The sequence below is a fragment of the Sorex araneus genome, chromosome X, assembly GCF_027595985.1.
Source record: "Sorex araneus isolate mSorAra2 chromosome X, mSorAra2.pri, whole genome shotgun sequence".
Classification (NCBI taxonomy): Eukaryota; Metazoa; Chordata; class Mammalia; order Eulipotyphla; family Soricidae; genus Sorex; species Sorex araneus.
In genome coordinates this window covers 205570554-205592812 of record NC_073313.1, presented here as the reverse complement: position 1 = coordinate 205592812, position 22259 = coordinate 205570554, and the positions used below count along the sequence as shown (strand labels likewise).

Genomic DNA, 22259 nt, shown 5'->3' with positions numbered 1-22259 from the left:
AATCTGGGGGTGCCACGTTCAAGGCAAGTACTTTATTTGCTGTGCTGTCTCGTGGCCCTGCCTCATCCCAACTTTTAGTCTCATTAAAAGCTGCGTGGAAGGGCTAGAGAGAATGCTCAACTTTGCATGTTAGAGGCCTGAGTTCAATTCCCAGGACCACAGGGTCTCTGGAGCACAGAGTCTGAAGCAGTCCCTGGGCACTGCTAGCTATGAGCCAAATTCCAAACAAACAAATGTCTAATACTCGAGGGGCTAGAGAGATAGTGCAAAGGGTAGGGCACTTGCCTTTGCATCCCTGGCATCCCCAAATGTCCCCTGAGTCCCATCAGGCATAATTCCTGAGTCCAGACTCAGGAGTATACTCCTGAGCATCAGTGGGTGTGGCCCAAAAACCGAGGAAAAAAAAAAAAGAAAATTCCCTAGCACTTGGCATCCAGTGTGACTTTCAACACTACTTTACCAACAAAAACTAACATTAAAAAAAAAAAAAAAAAGTAATGTGGGCTGGAATAAATGGTCCAACAGGCTGAGCACTGCTTTATTTTTAGGAGGCCCAGACTTCATCCCTGGTACAACACCGAGCCATGACATGACATGGTTCTCGGAGCACAGCTGGGAGTGACCTATGAACACAAGAGTTTGGGGAGCAACTGCCAAGCACCTCTAGGTGCCCAGCCATCCCCAGAAAATGGTTTTTTTTTAAAAAAATGTATAAAGAAAGTCTCCTGATGACATTTAACTTTCTGACTCAAAAGTAGGATTCTGAATACAAATTTTCACTACGTTAAATCTAAAAAAATTATGATACTCAATAAAAACCTCTATCAAGTGCAAATATGTGTGTATGATAAGAGGAATACATTATAATACCTTTCCTAGTATAACCTTTCAAATGAAGTACAAATCTTACTGAAGTTTTGAAAAGAAAGTCCCAATATACCTGAGGATCCTTAGAGACACAAAACAGGGTTTTGCTTGTTTTTTTTTGTTTGTTTGTTTCTGTTATTTGGGCCACACCAGGCAACACTCAAGGGTTACTTCTGACTCTGCATGCAGGAATCACTCCTGGCGGTGTTCGAGGAATCACCTGGGATGCTGGATATGGAAGCCAGTGCAAGGCAACCCTGTACCTACTGTATTATCTCTCAGGTCCCAAAACCTGAAACAGTTTTACAAGGTCTGAGTTTATAAAAACTTAGCAGTTTAGGAGATAACACTCACATGTGTTTCCTTAGCAATAGATCTTATTCTCTATGTTTTATGCATTACCCTTCTCCTCCCTCTTCTCACCTCTCGCCCCTCCCTTCCTTTCCTCTCTCCCTCTCGCCTTTTCCCTTCCTCCTTTCCTTCTCCTCTCCCTCCCTCCTTTCCCTTTTTCCTTTCATTCCCCCATCCAACAGTGCTCAGGGCCTGCTTCCTGCTTCCTGCTCTTAGTGAGCAATGGTGCTTGTGGGACCATGCTGTGCTAAAAAGAGAACCCAGGTCTCTTGCATGCTAAGTATGTGCTCCTACCTACTGAAGCACTCTGCTCCTGTTCTACATTATTTTCTATATTAATTATAAGGAATGAATTAGCAGAACACAATTAGGCTATTTAAGTGAGTTTAGATTTCTTTTAATTAATAATAAGTACAGCTGAGAAGTTTTATATTGTTTATACCCAAGCATTTAAATACACAATATAAAATTTACTTACGTAGAAAAAAATAAAAATGCATCAGTACCTTGTTTTAATTTTTTTGTTTATTTTGGTATCACTATGCCTGGCTCTGTACCCAGGGCCACTCCTAGTTCTATGGTCTGGTCTGGGGCCTCACCTAGCAGTGTTGAGGGACATACATAGTACTGGAATTTCAACCATGGCTGCTTACAAGGCAAGTGTTTTAACCAACTCTGCACTATCTCTCCAGTCTTAGCATCCTATATTAACATAAAATAATTTTTACAAAAGCTAACTCTTATGATCAAAATGAACCACCAAGTATGATCATTAAAGTAACTCAAAAACTAATTTTTAAATGGAAAAACATTTTTAAAAGACTTTTTTAACTGAATCACTGTGAGACAGACCTTTACAAAGCTGTTCATGATTAGACTTTAGTCATACCGTGTTCCAACACCATCCCTCCACCAGTGTACACTTCCCATCACCAGCGTCCCCAATTCCCCCCATCACCCACACCACTTCTCTCTCTCTCTCTCTCTCTCTCTCCCCCCTCCCCGCCATTCTCTCTCTCTATTTCCTTCTGATGACCCCATTTTTTTCCCTGCAGTGGGCATCAGCTACTTGATACTGCATCTCTCTCCCCTCCCTGCCTGTCTCCCCCCTTCCCCCCTCCTCATTTCCTCCCCCTTTTTGGGCATTGTAGGCAAAAACTATTTTGAAACTTCCTAAAGCGCTGACAGTATCTAGGCATTAAGTACATTCTATCACACTAAAACAGTGAAAGAAAATTACTGTACCTCGATCCCACTGCACCATCTCCAGAGTCTTGGCTTCCAGCTTCGCTTGGCGTGCTCACAGATTTGGAGGATGGAGACATAGGAGGAGGGACTAAATAGTGAAACAGACAGGTATCCGCTGTTACTACACAGAGAGGTTGCTCAGCTTATGAAGTTTCAAAAGTAATTTAACATGAAATAATTAACAAAAAAGAAAAAAAATAATGGCAAACCAAAATACAAAAAGTACATGAATGAAAAGAAACAGCAGAAAGAAAAAGAGAAAGACAACATTAATGCATGCAGAAGACTCATGCAATTTCTTTGGCAAAATGCATTTGGGCTTTCTATTAGAAACAAAAAGCATTATGGAAGAATGCATCTTCATCTCAGCCAACACCAAATGTGGAGACTAATTTTCAAAGGAGATCATTCCTTCTCCCCTAACGAATCACTTAAAAAAAAAATCACCAGATTATATGCTATGGTTACCAAAATTAAAACTCTAGAAATATGATTCTGATTTTTTAAGACTTAATTTTAAATGTCAATTTTTTTCTAACAATGTTTTCTTACAAAAATTAGTAACAAGTGATTTCATTATCCCCCATCAAAAACAAAAACAAGAACAAAAAACACCACCCCCAAAAGGGCCAATTTGGAGTTATTTAGAAACTACGATGGCTAAAGGAATGGTTCCTTTAAAATAACCATTAGTTTCCAACAATTTGGGTGAAAAATGCACACAAGGCCATAAAACAGCATGCCTTTAAACATGATGCATAACATAATGTGATGCATGCAACTGAAACAAGGCAAGATTATGGTAACTTCCTTACCCCAGTATTCAGAAAAAACTGAAGTGTACAGACAAAGATACAGACACCCAAAATATTCTTAATCCCTTCTTATAGAAAAATACATTTTTCACAGTATATAAAACAAACAGCAAATGCTTTCCCCTAAATCATCACTTTAAACATTATAAAACAACAGCTGAACGTGCATATTCATGCTATTTCATTTGTAAACGTTTGATTACCATTGCAGGGAGTATAGGAGGACCATCACTGCCATCTTCTGGTTAAAGTTTACCATAAATGTCCCCAATCCCAGTATCTTTTTAAAATAATTTTTTAGTGCACAATATTAAGTGACTAAAATATTTTATGTTAAGTTGCAAGTCCTTCTCTTAAGAGTTTCCTGAAAATAATGTGAGTTCCTAAGATATAGGAACTAAGCTAAAGAAATATGTACTTAAGTCCTTTTTGAGGAACAGTCAATTCACTGAATTCTTAAAATGATGTTTAAATGTTTACATGCTGAAGTAAAGATAGTGAGTTTGTTAATATAGCAAAACATACAATTTAGTATATGGAATTACATCTTAAGCATAGTTATAAAAGTGATCACCCTTACTTTTTCAATGGCAAATTCTCTGACAACCAATCAGAAGGAAAATTTTCTAACTAAAAGGTTTCTTGAGATACAATTAAACCTAGGATAAATTCCAAAAGACTATAACAATATAGTCAAAATATTTCTAATTTGAGACTAATTTCTCAGAAATGATAAGACGAGATTACCTTCATCTAGTTCATATGTGACTAGCACTAGACTGGTAAAAGTAGCTAAAAATAACTTGTACTTGAAGTAACATACTGTTCCCCTAATTTCTCTTAGCTTACTATGATTATTTTGTCCCTTTCATACTGTGAAAGACATCATATCTTTGTCTTAAGTTCCAACTGATAAGCAGTATTATCTAACAGTGGCTTGCTATTGCTTTATAATGAGGTATTGTTTTTAGAATATAGATTTTCACAGAAACACGCTACTTTTATAATATTCCTAACTCTAAACTAAGGAAAATAATTTTTCAGAGTATACATATTATAAGGATTTTTCTCGTCAATCTGTACTGAACTAAGGGATTCTTTTTACAGTTTAATGTTTTTATCCCCATTTTGATGACTTGAACTGTCAATTCAAATATGCAATCAAAATGTTTAATAGTACCTTGCTTGGTTCAGATTACATTCTTAAAATGTTAACTTCAAATTTGTTTTTATTTGTTTGCTTTGTTTGAGGGCTACACCCAGTGTTGCTCAGGGCTTACTCCTGACTCTACGTTCAGGAATCACTCTGGTGGGGCCTGGAGGACACCATGTGGGGTGCTAGGGAACAAACCTAGGTTGGCCAGCTGCAAGGCAAACACTTTGCCAGCTGTACTATTACTCTGGCCAAGTACTTGAAATTCTTTATCAAAATATGTTAAACAGTAAATATATATATATATACATATATACACACATACACATATATGTCAGCAGATATAGTGACCTAGCCCATTCCAAAATAAAAATTCCACATATTAAAAATATAAAAAAGGTTGATGATAATAATAGTTGTTTAGTCAGAAACAAAAGTAAGTTATAACTTCAAATTTATAATCAGATTTAAAAAAATCTCCATTCCAGAATTTTCTTCCTTCCTGCCTTCCTTCCTTTTCTTTCTTCTGTCCTCCCTTTTTTCCTCCCTTCCTCCCCCTCCTCTTCCTCCCTTTTCTCTTCCTTCTTTCCTTCTTTTGGGGCCACATCCAGCAGTGCTCAGGGCTTATTCCTGGCTCTGTGCACAGGGATCATGAGGGGGGTGTCTCAGGGGACCACATGAGGTACCAAGAATAAAACCTAGTTTGGCTGCATGCAAGGCAAGTGCCTTACCAGCTACACTATCTCTTTGGACTCAGAATTAGATCCTTTCTGCCAAAATACAGTTTTCAAATCAGTTGATAGAGAACTCATAGAGGATATAAAATTATTATCTAGCCCATCACCTTCATTATACAATAATGAATAACATATACAAGGGAAAAAATTAAGAAAGAAAATTGCTATCATTAAAAAAGGAAGAAGGTGGGGCCAGAGCGATAGCACAGTGGGTAGGGCATTTGCCTTGCACGCAGTCGACCCGCGTCCGATCCCTGGCATCCCATATGGTCCCCCAAGCACTGCCAGGAGTAATTCCTGAGTGCAAAGCCAGGAGTAACCCCTGAGCATCGCTGGGTGTGACCCAAAAAACAAAACAAAAATTTTAAAAAAGGAAGAATGTTAATAAGGTAAAAGAGAATAGCAATGTTATTTGGTGACTACCATATTTTAAGCCAATTAGTCATGAAAAAAATCAATGAATGCAGTTATTACATAATAAGGCAACAAATACTACAATACTCCCAGATTCCAACAAACTACCTCAAGAATAAGTAAAAGCATACATTCAGAGAGAGTAAACTAACTAAACTCACATTCTCCCCAAATTTCAGAAAATACCTAATTCTAGGATTCACTTTTAAAGTATGTTGAAGGAGAATAGCTTGAAAAATGACATGCCATTAATAATCAGCTTTCACCAGATATCTGTGAATGAGATTTCTTAGTAAAAAAAGTATGAAGTAAACAGAAAGATCTGCATCCAGCATTCAGGAGCATGTGAATAATACTGTAAGACTGTGACTCTCATTCTCAGTCTTTCCTCAAGTGGGTAAATCTACCACCCCCCAAGTCCCTGAGTGGGAGATGCTGGAAAGACAAGGGTATTAGCCTCATGCACAAATGAGGAAGAAAGGAAGCTTTCTGTTTGTTCATTTAAAAATAGTAGATTTCCAGCAGGGCACTGAGTAATTTTTTTCTCTTTTCTTTAAAGGGGAAATAGCACTGGAAATTTCTGTCCTATGAGAAAGAAAAAAAAATCAGCCAAGAAGACCTTTTCTGCCTGCTTAGATCTTCTGCTTCCAAGGACCTAACTTTTCTTTTTTCTTTTTGGTCTCAACACCCAGCTGTCTCAGGGCTTACTCCTAGCTATGTGCTCAGGGATCACTCCTGGCAGGGCTCAGGGAGCCGTATGAGGTCTCAGGGATCAAGCCCAGGTCAGATAGGAGCAGGGAAAGCACCTGACCTCCTATACACTCTCTCCACCCCCTAAAACAGAAAATTAACAGTGCTCCATTCTGGGCTGTGAAATAAGTAGAGTACTTGGAGGTGGGGTAGAGTTTGGGCCATATCCCCTAGCTTTGTGCTCAGGGGTCACTCCTGCCATGTGCTATGGGGACCCTAAGAGGTGCTGGGGATCCCAAAGGGGCACGCAAGGCCAGACACCTTAACCCCTACACCACGTCTCTGTCCACAATCAGAGGGCCTGAAAACGCACTTAGAATAGTTTTACATGGACAGAACTACATAAATCTCAAAGATGAAATGGCATAAAGCCCCATTATTTTCAGAAGAAAACCTCTGGGGCACAAAAAGTCCTTCCTAGGTCCTTTCTTCTGCAGGAAGGGCCTAGAAAATTCAGAGAGAAAAAGAAAAGTGAATGTACAGGGTAGGAGTGTTGGTAAAGGATAATAAATTGGAAAAACTGTTTCCAGAAAGCCCGAAGTTGTATATTCTGTTCTAGCTCATCTTTAGTGCTCAGTACAGTCTGTGATACAATAATGCCCTCTTGTGGTCACAGATACTCCTAGTCTAGAACGTAAATGTTTAAACTAGTTTTTCATTCCTTATTCTGAAAAGCATAGCAGGTAGGGTTTTGCCTTGCACGCAGCCGACCTGGTTTGATTCCTTTGTCCCTCTCGGAGAGCCCGGCAAGCTACTGAGAGTATCCCACCTGCATGGCAGAGCCTGGCAAGCTCCTCATGGCATATTTGATATGCCAAATACAGTATCAAGTCTCACAATGGAGACATTACTGGTGCCCGCTCGAGCAAATCGATGAACAACAGGACAACAGTGCTACAGTGCTATTCTGAAAAGTGTTGCTTTAAATTTCAAGTTTTTTTTGGGGGGGTCACACCCGGAGATGCACAGGGGTTACTCCTGGCTCATGCACTCAGGAATTACTCCTGGCGGTGCTTGGGGGACCATATGGGATGCTGGGAATCAAACCCGGGTCGACCGAGTGCAAGGCAAACGCCCTACCCCCTGTGCTATCATTCCAGCCCTAAATTTCAAGTTTTAATTTTATATTTATTTATTTATTGTTTTGGGGCCACACCTGGCAGTGCTCAGGGCTTACTACTGGCAAGCTTGGGGTCTATATGGGATGCCAAGGTCGGCTACATGCAAGGCAAGCACCCTACTTGATTGCTCCAGCCCAAAATCTAGTTTTAAATGGGTTTTAAATCAACTTCTCAAGAGTAGAGGGGAAGGGGTAAAGAAACCTGAGAAATAATAGGGGCAGGTCAAGTGGATTCAGGTACAAAGGTGGTGTTAAGGAATGATAGAGCCAAATATCCAAACCACAGAGTCAATAACATTGAAAACAAGTGACCCAAACTTTAACAACTGAATTTAAAAGGTGCCTGTCAAGAGGGCAGGATACAGGGGTTGGGGGTGGGGCATATGATAGGAAACCTGAGACCACTGGTGGAAGGAACTTCCTCTTCTATGTCTCTTCTCTTGATAATGAAGTCGAAACATCCTTGATTAATGCCCCTCCCCAAAATGTTTAATTTCCTTTAATCTCTTCAATAAAATCCATAGTATCCAAACAATTTTTTAATTAATCAAATTTAAAATTCTAGCAAAATACTGTAATAATTATTAATTAAAATTAGGCTACACTTTGACTGAAGCTATAGCACAGCAGGTAGGGCATCTGCTTGCACTCCGCCAACCCGTGTTCGATTCCTTCGTCCCTCTCGGAGAGCCTGGAAGCCATGAGAGTATCCCGCCTGCATGGCAGAGCCTGGCAAGCTACCCAGGGCGTATTAGATATGCCAAAAATAGTAACAAGTCTTACAATGGAGACGTTACTGGAGCCTGCTTAAGCAAATCCACAAACAACGGGATGACAGTGCTATAGTGCTACAGTGCTACAGGCTACACTTTACTATTACACTAATCAACGTACTATACCCTGATACAGACCCAGGCTACAGACTGACTGATAATGTACTCTCATCTCCTTTACAAGATGGTTAAACAACAGTTACATAATACAAGACTTTTCCCCCAACCATTACCGCATCTGATATGTGATACATTTGAAAGCTGTGCCCTGAGACCCCCACTGAGCCCCCAATGGTGGCAAATTACTCTCCTTGCATGTGTGAGGCCTGGGCTTGATTCTCAGCACTGCCTACCACACAACACTCTCCTCCCACTGCTCCCAAAGTTGTACCTGAAATTAATTTTCTGGGCATTTAAATTTCATCATCATCAACAACAAGAAAATCAGGTCATGTCTCTTTATGAAATATTCAAATTTCAATCTCTACTACATGGAACCGATAAGACTATTATAATTGGGGCCAAGGAGACAATTCAAGAGGTAGGTCACATACATGCCTAGCATACTGAGATTCTGAGGTTCTCACTGTGATCCCTTGTACTATATTCCCACCCACAGCACTGCTGAGTATAGTCCTGGTGACCCTAGAACACCCTCACTTGGCCAGGCAGAACTAAGGTTATCAAAGTATTAGCGTGAATGGGTTGAAAGGTTGGAAGGGGTTAGAGAGAGAGCATAGAGATTATGGCGCTTACGTTTTGTACCTGGTCAACCTTGGTTTGATTTCTGGCACTATATATGGCCTCCTGATCACTACCTTCAGTACCACTGAATGTGGCCCAAACCCAACTCTTAAAAAAAAAAAAAGCACAGAAAGGAAGGAAGGAGGAAGAAAGAAAGAAAGAAAAGAAGAAGGAAAGAAAGAAAAGAAAAGAAAGAAAGAAAGAAAAGAAAGAAAGAAAGAAAGAAAGAAAGAAAGAAGAGGAGAGGAGAGAAGGAAGGAGGGAGGGGAGGGAGGGAGGGAGGGAGGAAGGAAGGAAGGAAGGGAAGGAAGGAAGGAAGGAAGGAAGGAAGGAAGGAAGGAAGGAAGGAAGAAGGGAGGGAGGAAGGAAGGAGAGAGGGAGGGAGGGAAGGAGAAGGAATGAAGGAAAAAAGGAAGAAAGAAAAAAGACAGAAAGAAAGAAAGAAAGACAAGAAAGAAAAGAAAGAAAGAAAGAGAAAGAAAGAAAGAAAGAAAGAAAGAAAGAAAGAAAGAAAGGGAAAGAAGAAGAAGAAGGAAGGGAAGGAGGAAAGAAAGAAGGAAGGACAGGAAGGAAGGAAGGAAGGAAGGAAGGAAGGAACGGAAGGAAGGAAAGGAAGGGGAGGGAGGGAGGAAGGAAGGGAGGAGAGGAAGGAGGGAGGGAGGGAGGGAAGGAAGAAGGAATGAAGGAAAAAAGGAAGAAAGAAAAAGACAAAGAAAGAAAGAAAGAAAAGAAAGAAAGGAAAGAAAGAAAAGAAAGAAAGAAAAAGAAAGAAAGAAAGAAAGAGAGAGAGAAAGAAAGAAAGAAAGAGAGAAAGAAAGAGGAAGAAGAAGGAAGGAAGGAAGGAAGGAAGGAAGGAAGGAAGGAAGGAAGGAAGGAAGGAAGGAGGAAAGAAAGAAGGAAAGGGAGGAAAGAGAAAAAGAAAGGAAGGAAGAAGGAAAGAAAGAAAGGAAGAAGAAAGAAAAGAAAGAAGGAAGGGATAAAGAGGCAAGGGTTGTATGTGTTGCAGAGGAGAAATATTGGGAATTTGGTGGTAGACATGTAGTCTTGTAAACCAATATTATCTCAATAAAAATGAATTTAAAAGAATAAAGTCTACAGAAAAAAATTAAGTATTTCAGGGGCTGGAGCGATAGCACAGCGGGTAGGGCATTTGCCTTGCACGCAGTCGACCCGGGTTCGATACCCAGAATCTCATATGATCCCCTGAGCACTGCCAGGAGTGATTCCTGAGTGCATGAGCCAGGAGTAACCCCTGTGCATCGCCAGGTGTGACCCAAAAAGAAAAAACAATAATAATAAAGTATTTCAGAAAAATATTCAGATATAATAATAAGCTTGGTTGAAGATAGTATTTTGGCGTCTTTTAAAATCATAATATGTTGGGGCTGGAGTAACAGCATAGTGGGTAAGGCACTTGCCTTCTACATAGCCAACCCGGGTTCCATCCCTGACACCCCATATGGTTCCTGAACCCTGTCAGGAGTGATCCCTGAACATAGAACCAGGAGTAAACCCTGAACACAACTGTAAGTAGCTCTAAAACCATCTCCCCAAATATTGCAAAATACAAGATACACTTATTAAAAATATAAAATACATTTTTATATTCAAATTCTAAAAACATGGAAAGGGCAAATGAGCTAAAACAGTGAAGACCATGAGAGTAATCTGCTTTTATATACTGAAATGTTTAGGAAATAGCAGCTTTAAGGACAGTTACATTGCAGTTTCACAACAAGAACAATGCAGCTAATATCTCTGGTATTTGTCCCTAGACTAGATAGAATCAATCCACAAATCAACCCTGAAATTTTGGATCCCTAAGGTGCAAAGGCATGTCAACAGAAAATGCTATTAACAGTAACCATCTTAAAAAATTTGAAAGAAATTACACTTGGGACCTTTACTATTTCAAGTGCTTTGGTCAACAGTGTTAGTCAAAATGAATAATGGGGAAAAAAGACAAGTTTAAGTCAAAACACTACCCAAATAAGCTACCAATACTATTTCCCTATTAGCACTGAAAACAAAAGGCTATGTAAGCTTTGTCTTCATACCTATACCATCTTCTACCCCTCTGTCCCTGTCAGTATCTGTTAATATGCTTTCAAATTGTGATTAATGCAAACGCTCTACCTTATAAAAAGGAACAGAGCATTAAGATCAGGAGTCACAGACATCTTTGGCCTTATGATGGATGGATCAGAAAAGTTGTTCAAAAAATGTTGAAATAAATTATGGTCTTTACAAGGAAAGTCAATTGGTGATTTGGTACATGCTAATAAATATAATTAATCTCACAGCTCTTCCAAACAAATGAACTATGTATTAACATAAATGGAAAGGGGGATTTCAAAATACTGTAATAGTAAACATTTTAAGGCAACACAAAGAGGAAAAAATACATAAAATATATTGTCAACTCACTTATCTCAGGTACTTCTGAGTTGAACAGAATTTATGCTTAGCTCTTATAAATGAATGTATTCTTATCCTTACCAATGGGGGATTCTGGAGTCAGCCCCATGCTCTGAAGCAAGGCTTCAGCTTCTCTTCTTTTCTTTTCAAGATCTGATTCTTCTTGCACAGGAGCTGTTGCTTCTTTTTTCTGGTCAGTCTAAATGTAAGTTAGAAACTTGTTTACATGTAGTATGAAACAACTCTATGCAAAAAACCTATTTTAATCAAAGTACCTGTTCATTTTCTTAGTAGTTCTGAATAGATTAAAATTATTAAGCAAAAATCATTCTCAACAGAGTTCTATTAAGAAATCCTTACATGAGGGGCTGAAGTGAAAATACAGCAGGTAGGGCATTTGCCTTACAAGTGGCCAAACTAGGTTCCATCCCCGGAATCCCACATGGTCCCCAAGCACTGCCAGGAGTGATCCCTGAATGCAGAGCCAAGAGTAAGCTCTGGGTATCCATGGGCATTGCCCAAAAAACAAAAAATAAAAAAGAAATCTCCAAGTGTGCACACTAAAAATCGATCCATTTTTATAAGTAACCAAGAACTTCCATATGATTTTTCCTTAAAGAGAGCTCAAAAGCTAGAGCACCTGCCTTACACATCGAAGGCCCAGGTTCAGTCCCCAGCACCATGCCTGGAATAGCCACTGAGCACCACCAGGTGTGGTCCAAAATAAAAAACCAACAAAATAAAAAGACAACCAGAAATATTCTCAATAGTTAAATTTAAAAAGTATAGTCAACTTCTAATTTTCTGTGGTATTGCTGTTTATTAGTACTGTGAAAGTCTTGACCCCTGGTGGCACAGAGCCTGGCTACAAAAAGAGGGATGATGATGATGATGATGATGATGATGATTTTTAAAAAGGGAAAGAATTTTTAATTTTTATTTAATTTTTACTTTTTTTAAATTTTATTGAATCACCGTGTTTGGGTTACAATCACACAATGATCAAACACCCATCCCTCCACCAGTGCACATTCCCCATCACCAATATCCCTGGTACACCCCCCTTTCCTGCCCTCCCCCCCTTTCCTACCCTCCAGCTCCTTTCCCACCCTCCCCCTGCCTCCATGGTAGACAATATTTCCCATACTCTCTCTCTACTTTTGGGCATTATGGCTTGCAACACAGACACTGAGAGATCATCATGTTTGGTCCTTTATCTACTTTTGGCACACATTTCCCATCTCAACTGATTCCTCCAGCCATCATTTACCTTTTTTTTTTTTTTTTTTTGGCTTTTTGGGTCACACCTGGCAATGCTCAGGGCTTACTCCTGGCTTTGCACTCAGGAATTACTCCTGGCGGTGCTCCGGGGACCATATGGGATGCTGGGAATCGAACACGGACGGGTCGGCTGCGTGCAAGGCAAACGCCTTACCACTGTGCTATCACTCCAGGCCCAAGCCATCATTTAGTGATTCCTTCTCTATCCCATCTGCCTTCAGGGGAGGATTATTTTTGAGGTAACAGATTTTTAGCAACAGGGCAGTTTGATTTATTAAAAAAGTATGAGAACCCCTAACTTCTATTTATGAAACCTTATATCAAGGACATTTATCAAAAATTTATCAGGAGAACTTCATTTTAATTTTTTTAACTTTGGATCTTATTCTCATGACAAAAACATAATTGGGTTTGGTACAACTGAAGTTTGGGCTGGAGTGATAGCACAGTGGTAGGGCATTTGCCTTGTACATGGCTGACCAGGGTTCAATTCCTCTGCCCCTCTCAGAGAGCCTGGCAAGCTACCGAGAGTATCTCGCCCACATGGCAGAGCCTGGCAAACTACCCGTGGCATATTCAATATGCCAAAAACAGTAACAACAAGTCTCACATGGAGACGTTACTGGTGCCCGCTCTAGCAAATGAACAATGGGATGACAATGACAATGACAATTGAAGTCTGCTTCTGTATCACAAAACAAATTTTTTTCTCAATTTTTTTTTTATGGTGGTTTTATGCATGGTTTTAGCAAAATCTTCCAGCTAAGGGCTGGAGCAATAGCACAGCAGGTAGGGCGTTTGCCTTGCACGAGGCTGACCTAGGTTCAATTCCCAACATCCCATGTGGTCCCCAAGCACCGCCAGGAGTAACCCCTGAGCATCGCCAGGTGTGACCCAAAAAGAAAAAAAAAATCTTCCAGCTAAGTTTTGATGGTCTCAGATCATCAAAACATCTCAAGTGAAACATAAGTCTTCAATTACTCATACAATTATTTACGTGATTTTATTTTCCTTTTTTTTTTTTTAATAGTGCCAAGGATCTAATCCAGGTGTCACACATTCAAGGTAGGTAAAGTTCCACAGCCCCTACAGTAATTTCTGTTTTGTTATGAACATCCCAGCAGTGCTCAGGGCTTACTGCTGACTCTGCACTTAGGACCACTCCTGGCAGGTTGAGGGGATCAAATTCAGTGCTGGGGATCGAACCTGGATGAGATGCGTGCAAGGCAGGAGCTCTATTTGCTGTAATCTCATTTCAATCTCACTTTTACAGTAAATTTTGATAGTAATATTTTGTACCATTTAATTTAAATCATCAGAAAATCCCATCAAAATAGTCAAAAAACTTTATTATAAAGTCGACACTTTATAGTATTAGAAGCCACTATGCCACTTAACATCATAGTTAAAAAAAAACTATCAATGGGGCCAGGACACGCTCAGCAATGTCATGCTCACATGACACTTGCCATGCATGTGTGAAGCCTTAGGTTTGATCCCAGGTAACACACACACACACACACACACACACACACACACACACACACACACACACACACACACACACACGAAAACAATCATCAAATATGCTCTCACCATAGAAGAATTCAAGGCTATTGATTCTACTGTGGTATGGTTCTGCCAACCTGAATCATGCTTTTACAGTTACTTTTTATTTGATTTCTGGGCCAAACATACACACACTCAGTGCTTGAGACTTACTCCCACTCCATGCTTGGGGGTCACTTCCTGCCATGCTCAGGAAATCATGCAGTGCCTGGGGACAAAACCTGTGCCTCCTACATGCAAAGCATGTACTCCAGCCTGAGCTTATCTCCCTAGTCCTTTAGTTACTTTTTAATCAAACAGCAACTTAGACTTTCAATCATCTTACAATAATCATAGAAAGGATCAGGTTAGCTAGAAATATCTTAAATTCCAGGCTCTACAGCATAATAGCGATACTGCAATAAACAGCACTTAAACTTTTTCTGCTACTGATTTTTTTCTCTAAAAGACTCTTAAAAGTATTGATTATTGTTATGGCTTTCATACAGAAAAATTTGGTACTAATGTCACACTTAGGACAAACCATCTTAAAATAAACCATCTTAGGGCCATTTAAAATAGATCATAGGGCTAAGAGATAGCACAGCAGTTAGGATACATGCCTAGCATGTGCCCAATTTGGGTTTGATTCCTGGCACCACAGGGTCCCTTGAGCATCTGTGGGTGGATCTCTGAAGGCCTCTAGCACCATAGGGGTGGATCAACCCTCCCTGGCTCTGCAGGGCCCTAACAGCATTGCATCCTTTGGCCCTGGCCCAGCTGGCCAAGAATTTCCGGTGGGCCACATTCTCCAAAAAACTGATCTGTAAGGTATATGACACCTAAAGAGTTTACAAATATATGAACATGTAAAAACACGTGTAGGATAACACAGCCTCAAGTAGTTTAGGTTTATTGGGTTACTTCCGTCACAGTGCTCCCATTCCTCTGTGTTTATTTGTAGCTTCTTTCTTAGTGTTCTGTTAACTTGTAAATATTGTTTTTCTCTTCTCCTTGAGTCCTTTGCATAGTTTTTTCAGAGCAATGTCCTTTTTTGTATAGACACAGGAAGACAGCAAATGCTATGCTTTTGTAACCTGGGAGTCATTTAACTCTGCATGATATTTTCCTCCTGGGCATTTGTTCTCTTGACCTAAACCTCAGCTGCCCTTACTTCCTAGCACCCCCAAAAGCAGGGTCCTGACGAGGGACAGGACAGACCCAGGGCAAGCGGTGAGTTGTGTGCTACCCTGGCATTGAGATGGGCCTGGCCAAAGTGCCTAATGCTTAACTATAAGTTAAGAGCTTGATCATGGACAAATGCTGTCATGATCCAAACAGTGATAACTATACTCGGACCCTGCTAGGGTTAGGAATGATTAATCTGGCCTGAGTGCTGTAGTCTGAGTCTAGCAAGATGTTGCCAGGAGAGCTGCCTTGCAAACCTCAATGTATCTCTTGCTATATCCATACAAAAATAACTAGTATTAAGATGTTAATGAGTGTTTGGACTAAGGAAAGGAGAAAAACCCTTTAAGAGTCAGGAAGGGCTTTGGAACTCCCCTAGGTTGTGTTCCCTTTGAACCCTTAGGAAGGGCTTTCTTATGTTGATTTTGCGAGAAAGAGAGAGAGAGAGAGAGAGAGAGAGAGAGAGAAAGGGAGGAGAAAGACAAGAGACGGTGCGGCAGTAGATCCAGAGAGAGGACGGAGCTAGGAGTGCGGGAGATGAGAAAGATGGAAGATTGAATAAACGGTAACTAATCAGCAACCAGCTTAGTTCTCATTCTTCCTTCGTCTGTCCTTGGCCAACGGCTGTCCAGATCCAGTCCATACACAGCGGTTCCAGAGCACCAAACGTGGGCGGTGAGACAGAGCCGCCCGGTGAGCCCTCGAGTGCACACGTCCTTCAGCGTGCCTTAGTTTTTTACCAACATGCAAGCTCAGTTCAACATAGCAGAGTAAGTAAAATATCTCCAGCTCAGGGTCAATACTTATTTGTTAAATAGGACAAAATGATGATGTCAAACAACAGAAAAGAAATACCTTATCCAACTTTCTGGCAGTATCAAACCTACTATTTAGTAAAAATATGAATAATAACAGAGATAAGAACACGTGCCCTAATAAGTCTACTATATATTTCTATTTTCCAGTAATATTATCTGTTCAGACAAATTACATGCAGTTCAGGTTAATATATCTGCTAAAAAGTTAAAAATTCAAACTGTTATGCCATGTCTTATAAGTGAGCTATTACAATTCCCTAGTTTATATAATAAACTTAATCCTAGATTAAGTTGAACTTTTGTAAATCTGAGCTGAACTTTCATAAATCAAAACTAAGCTGAAGTAGGGCCAGGGATATAGCTCAGTGGTAGAGCATTTGCCTCATATGTGTGAGGCCCTGAGTTCAATTCTGGCATCATCGCCAGGATAGAATAAAAAAGAAAAAGAAAATTAAAGCACATGGCAAAGTCAACACTAAACCGAACTTTTATAAATCAAATCCTAGAAATAAATCAATTTTTACATGAACTATGTCTATTCAATAAAAAGTCTCTCAGTTGCCATTTTCACATATCTAATTTCTTTAATAAACTTTACTTACAGTGCTACATTTGTGGTTTCAACAACTGTATTTTTCTCTAGTTTGAAAGTGTTACATAAAGGTGTAGCAGCTTTAAATAAAATTCAATTATTTTACACTAAGGACTTTTTTTTTTGGCTTTTTGGGTATACTCAGCAATGCTTAGGGGATATTTCTGGCTCTGCACTCAGGAACTACTCTTGGCGGTACTTGGGGATGCTAGAGATCAAACCAGGGTTGGCCACATGCAAGGCAAACACCCTAGCCACTGTACTATCCCTCCTCGGGCCCCACACCAGGGATTTTTGGTTTTGACACCACACCAAATGGTGCCGGGTTACTGTGGTGCTGGGACTCACACTTACGGTTTTTGCATGTAAAGCATGTGCCCAGTCCTGATTAGGCTATGTCCCTAGCCCCTTAAGTTTACTTTAAGGAAAATAAAATTAGTGCCAGAGTAATAGCACAGTAGATAGGGTGCTTGCTTTGCATGTGGCCAATCAAGGTTCAATCCCCAGCATCCCACACAGAGCCAGAAGTAACCCCTGAGCATCGCTGGGTGTGGCCCAAAAACAGAGAGAGAGAGGTGAGGGAGAGAGAGAGGGAAAAATCAAACTTACTTCCTTTTTTTTCCTTTCTTCTTCTTTCCTCTTCTTTTCTTCTCTGATTTGGGCCAACCGCTGCTTCTTCCGTTCCAACTCTGCCTTTAATTCACTTTTGTCCGACATGTTTGTGACCTTAAAAAAAGCATATACTCAATTAAAACACTTTTTTAAAAAAAAGCTTTTAAAAAAGTAAAGACCATGTAGCTCAATGCAAAATTACATATAGAGAATAAACTTTTTTAAAAAATTAACTAATTATTTTGTTACAGGCATTCAATATGCCAACACCAATCCCACCACCCTTACACCTTCCCTCCACCATTCTCTCCAATTTTCCCAACTACCCTTTAAACCTGCCCTCAGAGCAGGCCCTCAATAATTTATTTTATATTGCGTGTTATCAAAAATTTGTTAACAGAATGACCAAAAAGTGTTTCCTTAGAAGAAAGTCAGTGAAGATTCTTGTACCTCATCATGAAGTCATTAAGCCCCATGTAAGAGACTACTAAGATGTTGTTACAGGTTAAGCCTTTTGTATTTCTATTTCGTTCATGGAGGTTGGCTGCCTTCTACATCACATCCACCCATGCCAATGTGGTGTACTAAATAAACTCTACTTTTAAAATAATGGGAAATATGTTACAAGACCTAGAGTGTTCTTAAATTATTATGTACTCCGAGTTAGGGGCCGGAGCAACAGTACAGCTGATAGGGTGCTTGCCCGGCATCCCATATGGTCGCCAGGAGTAACCCCTGAGTATTGCCGGGTGTGGCCCCAAAACAGACCAAAAAATAAAAAAAGTACTGTGAGTTGCATACAGAACAGCTAGCACAGAGCGAACTGCTGAATTTCCACAAGCTCACATTTAACCCAACAATCTGATAGTCTTGTTTTGATAACACCAGCACACTGGAGAAAAAGACTGAGCGCGGCCCTCCAAACCGAGGATGTTCACTGGCACTCTGGCAGTTCTTAGGGTGCATGACAAGGAAGAAATCTATTACCAGCACCGTGCGTTTGTTCTTAGAAATTTGATACAAGCACTAGGAGGTGGGAGAGAAAAGTCCTTTAAATTCTCCAAGCTCCAAGCGACAGTGATGTTAAGCCCAAAGTTAACACAAAAGCTACCCTTATTACCTATCAAACACACTTCGGTGAAAGTTAAGTATACTCGTCGTGGAAGCCCAGCCACCAGGTCCCGTGCAGGACCCGCAACTGGGCCCCGGGCCCCAACCTCCGAGGCCGGAACTTCCAGAGCTGACATGTTCACTTTCTCCAAACTCCCGGGAAACTGTGTCACCTGGAATGCGGGGCTGTAACCTCCGCGTTGGGAAACATCACCCTCCCCCTCTTTCCCACGCGACCCCGTGGACACCCAGGGTGAGGAATTGACGCTCCCAGCCCTGCCAGTGATGACTTTTATTTATGAGATGGAGCAAAGCGAAATTAAGTCACATCACGCTGGGATCCCGGCCAAGAGGGTGCGGTCCGGGACGCGGCGCCCGGAGCTGGGGTGGGTGGCGGGGGGTGGGGGGTCCAGAGGGCACCCGACAAGGCTCCTGGGCGCACCGTGGGCGGGCCGCGAGGCAGGGGTGCGGGGGTGCGAGTCTCCCAGCCCGGCCGGCCAGGGTCCCCGCACCGGCCTCTCCTTCCTGCTCCCGGCCCAGGGGCGCTGTCAGCAGGAACTGCCCCGCCGCCCGCGGAGTCGCGGCGCGAGACGGGGCGGACGCGGCGCAAGGCCTGCGGAGCTGAGCGGGCAACCCACCTGTCAGGCGGCGGGATGGGAGAAAAGTTCACCCGCCAGCAACTTGCCGGGAACGTCCCTCGCCTTTCGCCCCCAGTGCCGACAGTCGCCGCCACTAGTGGCTTCCCGAAGCACACAAAGAGGGATGGGCGGCGGCCGCTACGGCGAGAGCTTAGGGACAAAAGACTTCCCCCGAACGCCGCCGCTCTCGAAACCAGGCGGGCTCCTGTTCGCCCCCGCCCCCGAGGACTGGGAGTTCTGGCGCGATTTACCTGCTCAATGCAGAAGCCGAGCGATGAGCCCAGGAGCCCAAAGACTCCCCCCAAAACGGCAAGACTAAGCTAAATATCCTTGCACGGGTTAAGCAACCACCACCCAGGCCTGACCGGGTGACGTGACTAGAAAGAACTACAAGCCCCAGTTCCAAGGGAAACTGCGTGCTGCGAGCACTGCACTCTGGGAGTTGTGGTCACTGCTGAGCGCAAAGTATGCTGGGACTTGTAGTGTTTCAGAGTCTTGGGTTCCCAGAGGCCTTTCCTCAAGATTTCCAAAGGGAAGATTCTAGCACTTAATATTTTTATTTTTTCTCTCCCCCTGTACTTTTTTTTTCCTTAATTGAGTTACTGTGAGATACAGTTACAAAGTGTTCATGTGTGAGTTTTAGACTTATAATGATAGAACACCAGTGTATATTTTCCACCACCAATGTCCCCAGTATCCCTCCTGACCCCCTCTATCCCACCCCTCCCCTGCTTCTATAGCAAGCAATTTCTTTCTTCCTTTCTCTCTACTTTGGGGCATTATGATTTGCAATACAGATGCTTCGAGGCCATTATATTTGGTCCTTTACTTTCAGCACACGTTTCAAATCCGGAGCAGCCCCTCCAACCATCATAGACTGTATATACTAGCTTTAGAAAAAATATATAGAAAAGTTTTAGGTAACTTCTTAGGCAAAGTCTGAAGAAGAATGTGTTACTTGGCCTGGAAAATAACTTCCCAGTATTTGGTTACAGTGTGGTAGGGAGCATTTTTATTTTCCCCTAAATCTTGCACAGCATTTTATGCTATTGAAATCTAAACTAATTAAGAATGGTTTCCATGGTTGTTAGATTTTTCATAGGGCAAATATGTCATTACATGTCAATATGTCAGAATTTTATTATTTGATACACATCAAAAATATTTTTATTTTAATAAAGCAGACTTTGACAAGAATTAGAGCTCATTAAAGATGTCTTTCTTATATTCTAGGATATGGCCCATGTTGACGATCAGATTTTAGGACTCAAATTCTAAGTCCTTCAGTCTCCATCCCATCTTTTGCTTATCTTTTTTTACTTGTATGCAAAATAGAAATAAATAAACAAAATAGGGAAACAATTCTTCAGATTCCAGGACTTTCCCCTATAATCTGAAATTACCAAGACTTGTAAATATACTTTTTAAAATTTCTTCCTTTCTAATACTTAGTTTTTGGTTTTTTAAATGAAAAAAATGGTATTGAATACCTACCCTATGCCAGGAATGACACAGAGTGTTATATATATATATAGCTAAAATGCATCTCTCTGTTTTCAAGGAGAGAAGAATGTGGCCCAAATCCTCTTCTGGGACTCTGAAAATAAATGAAAGGAAATCTCTCAATAAAATCTTTTTTTCCTTCCTCCCTCCCTCTCTTTCTTTCTTTCTTTCTTTCTTTCTTTCTTTCTTTCTTTCTTTCTTTCTTTCTTTCTTTCTTTCTTTCTTTCTTCCTTTCTTTCTTTCTTTCTTTCTTTCTTTCTTTCTTTCTTTCTTTCTTTCTTTCTTTCTTCCTTCCTTTCTTTCTTTCTTTCTTTCTTTCTTTCTTTCTTTCTTTCTTTCTTTCTTTCTTTCTTTCTTTCTTCCTTCCTTTCTTCCTTTCTTCCTTTCTTCCTTCCTGATTTTTGGCCACACTCAGCAGTGCTCATGGCTTACTTGCTCCAGATTCTGCACTCAGAGATCACTCTCGGCAGTGCTCCAGGGACCCTACAGGATGCACAGGGTCTGCCATGTGCAAAGCAAATGCTGTACCCACTATCCCATCACTCTGGCCCTCCCAATATATTCTTTTTTTTTTCTTTTTGGGTCACACCCGGCGATGCACAGGGGTCACTCCTGGCTCAGCACTCAGGAATTACTCCTTGCAGCCCCTTCCAATGTATTCTTGTGTTTCAAATTCACCCCTCTTCTCGAAAATTGCCCAACAGTGATGGTACTGAGTGTAGTAGAAATAGGAGACAAGTGAATGTGCTGGCACAAATGGGCCTTCATATGAAGTTTTACCTTGAAATATTTAGCATCTGGATGGTTCATAGAAACAAGAATGGAATGTTAGTTAAAAGTTGCCTCAACGGCCCAGGGATAAGTCCAGTTGATAGCATGCAAATATAAGGCCATAAATTTCTTCTGGCTCTATCTGGGTCACACACATGCTGAGTGTGATCCTTGGCAGCACCAGCATTGGGGATCCTCCTGTGCCACAACAGTGTGTGACTTTCACACAACCCAGTGTGTGAGTCACCAAAGCTTAAAGTGTGCAGTCCCCAGTAAACACTGCAGCCACCAGTCATCACAACAACAACAGCTAAGGGAAGGGGAGAAGTAAACAAGTAAATAATAGGATAAATAAAGCTGTTCCAGATTTGTCATGCCCTCAAGTGACTGTTAAGTAGCAAGCACGAATGTTATGTAGGAATTTATCCTTATTCCAGGCTTTGAAGAATTCCATATATGGAAAAAAATAAAAACAAACAAACAAAAACCCTAAGCTTAAAAATCACAAATCTTACACAAAAAGAAAGCTCCACAAAACAAGAGCCAACTAACCAAAGCAGCAGATAGCAAATTAAGACCGACCAAGACTTAATATTTTGGAATTCCCAACAATCCAAACACATTAAAACAAATGTGACAACATGTTAAGAAAAAAAAGGTAGGGGACTAAAATATGATTTTAAAAAACAGATTTGAAAAAGGACTACTTTTTTCTAGCGCTTTTAGCATTCTATATGTTGAGAATTCCAGTTTTCAGACTTTCAGAAATTCTTTTTTGTTTTAAATGTGCAACTGGATCTTTGTTGCT

At 40.9% G+C, this 22259-nt stretch overlaps 1 protein-coding gene across 9 annotated transcripts in view; it reads right to left on the bottom strand.

The window, feature by feature from the left end:
- The window catches only part of DYNC1I2 (dynein cytoplasmic 1 intermediate chain 2), a 56580-nt gene extending 37003 nt beyond the window's left edge, over positions 1-19577 (bottom strand). For 4 of the 9 annotated variants that reach the window (XM_055121965.1, XM_055121966.1, XM_055121968.1 and 1 more), the window contains exons 1-4: positions 19178-19332; positions 17427-17543; positions 11472-11589; positions 2464-2554 (exon numbers count right to left, since the gene is read on the bottom strand). In XM_055121965.1, coding sequence (XP_054977940.1) covers positions 2464-2554; positions 11472-11589; positions 17427-17534 — 317 coding nt within the window. In that variant the 5' untranslated portion in view covers positions 17535-17543; positions 19178-19332. Of the gene's footprint in view, positions 1-2463; positions 2555-3281; positions 3300-11471; positions 11590-17426; positions 17544-19177; positions 19333-19428 lie in introns of those variants that run through there. The other 5 variants (XM_055121962.1, XM_055121964.1, XM_055121967.1 and 2 more) reach the window with 3 other exon arrangements.
- Between the last annotated feature and the right edge of the window lie 2682 nt (positions 19578-22259).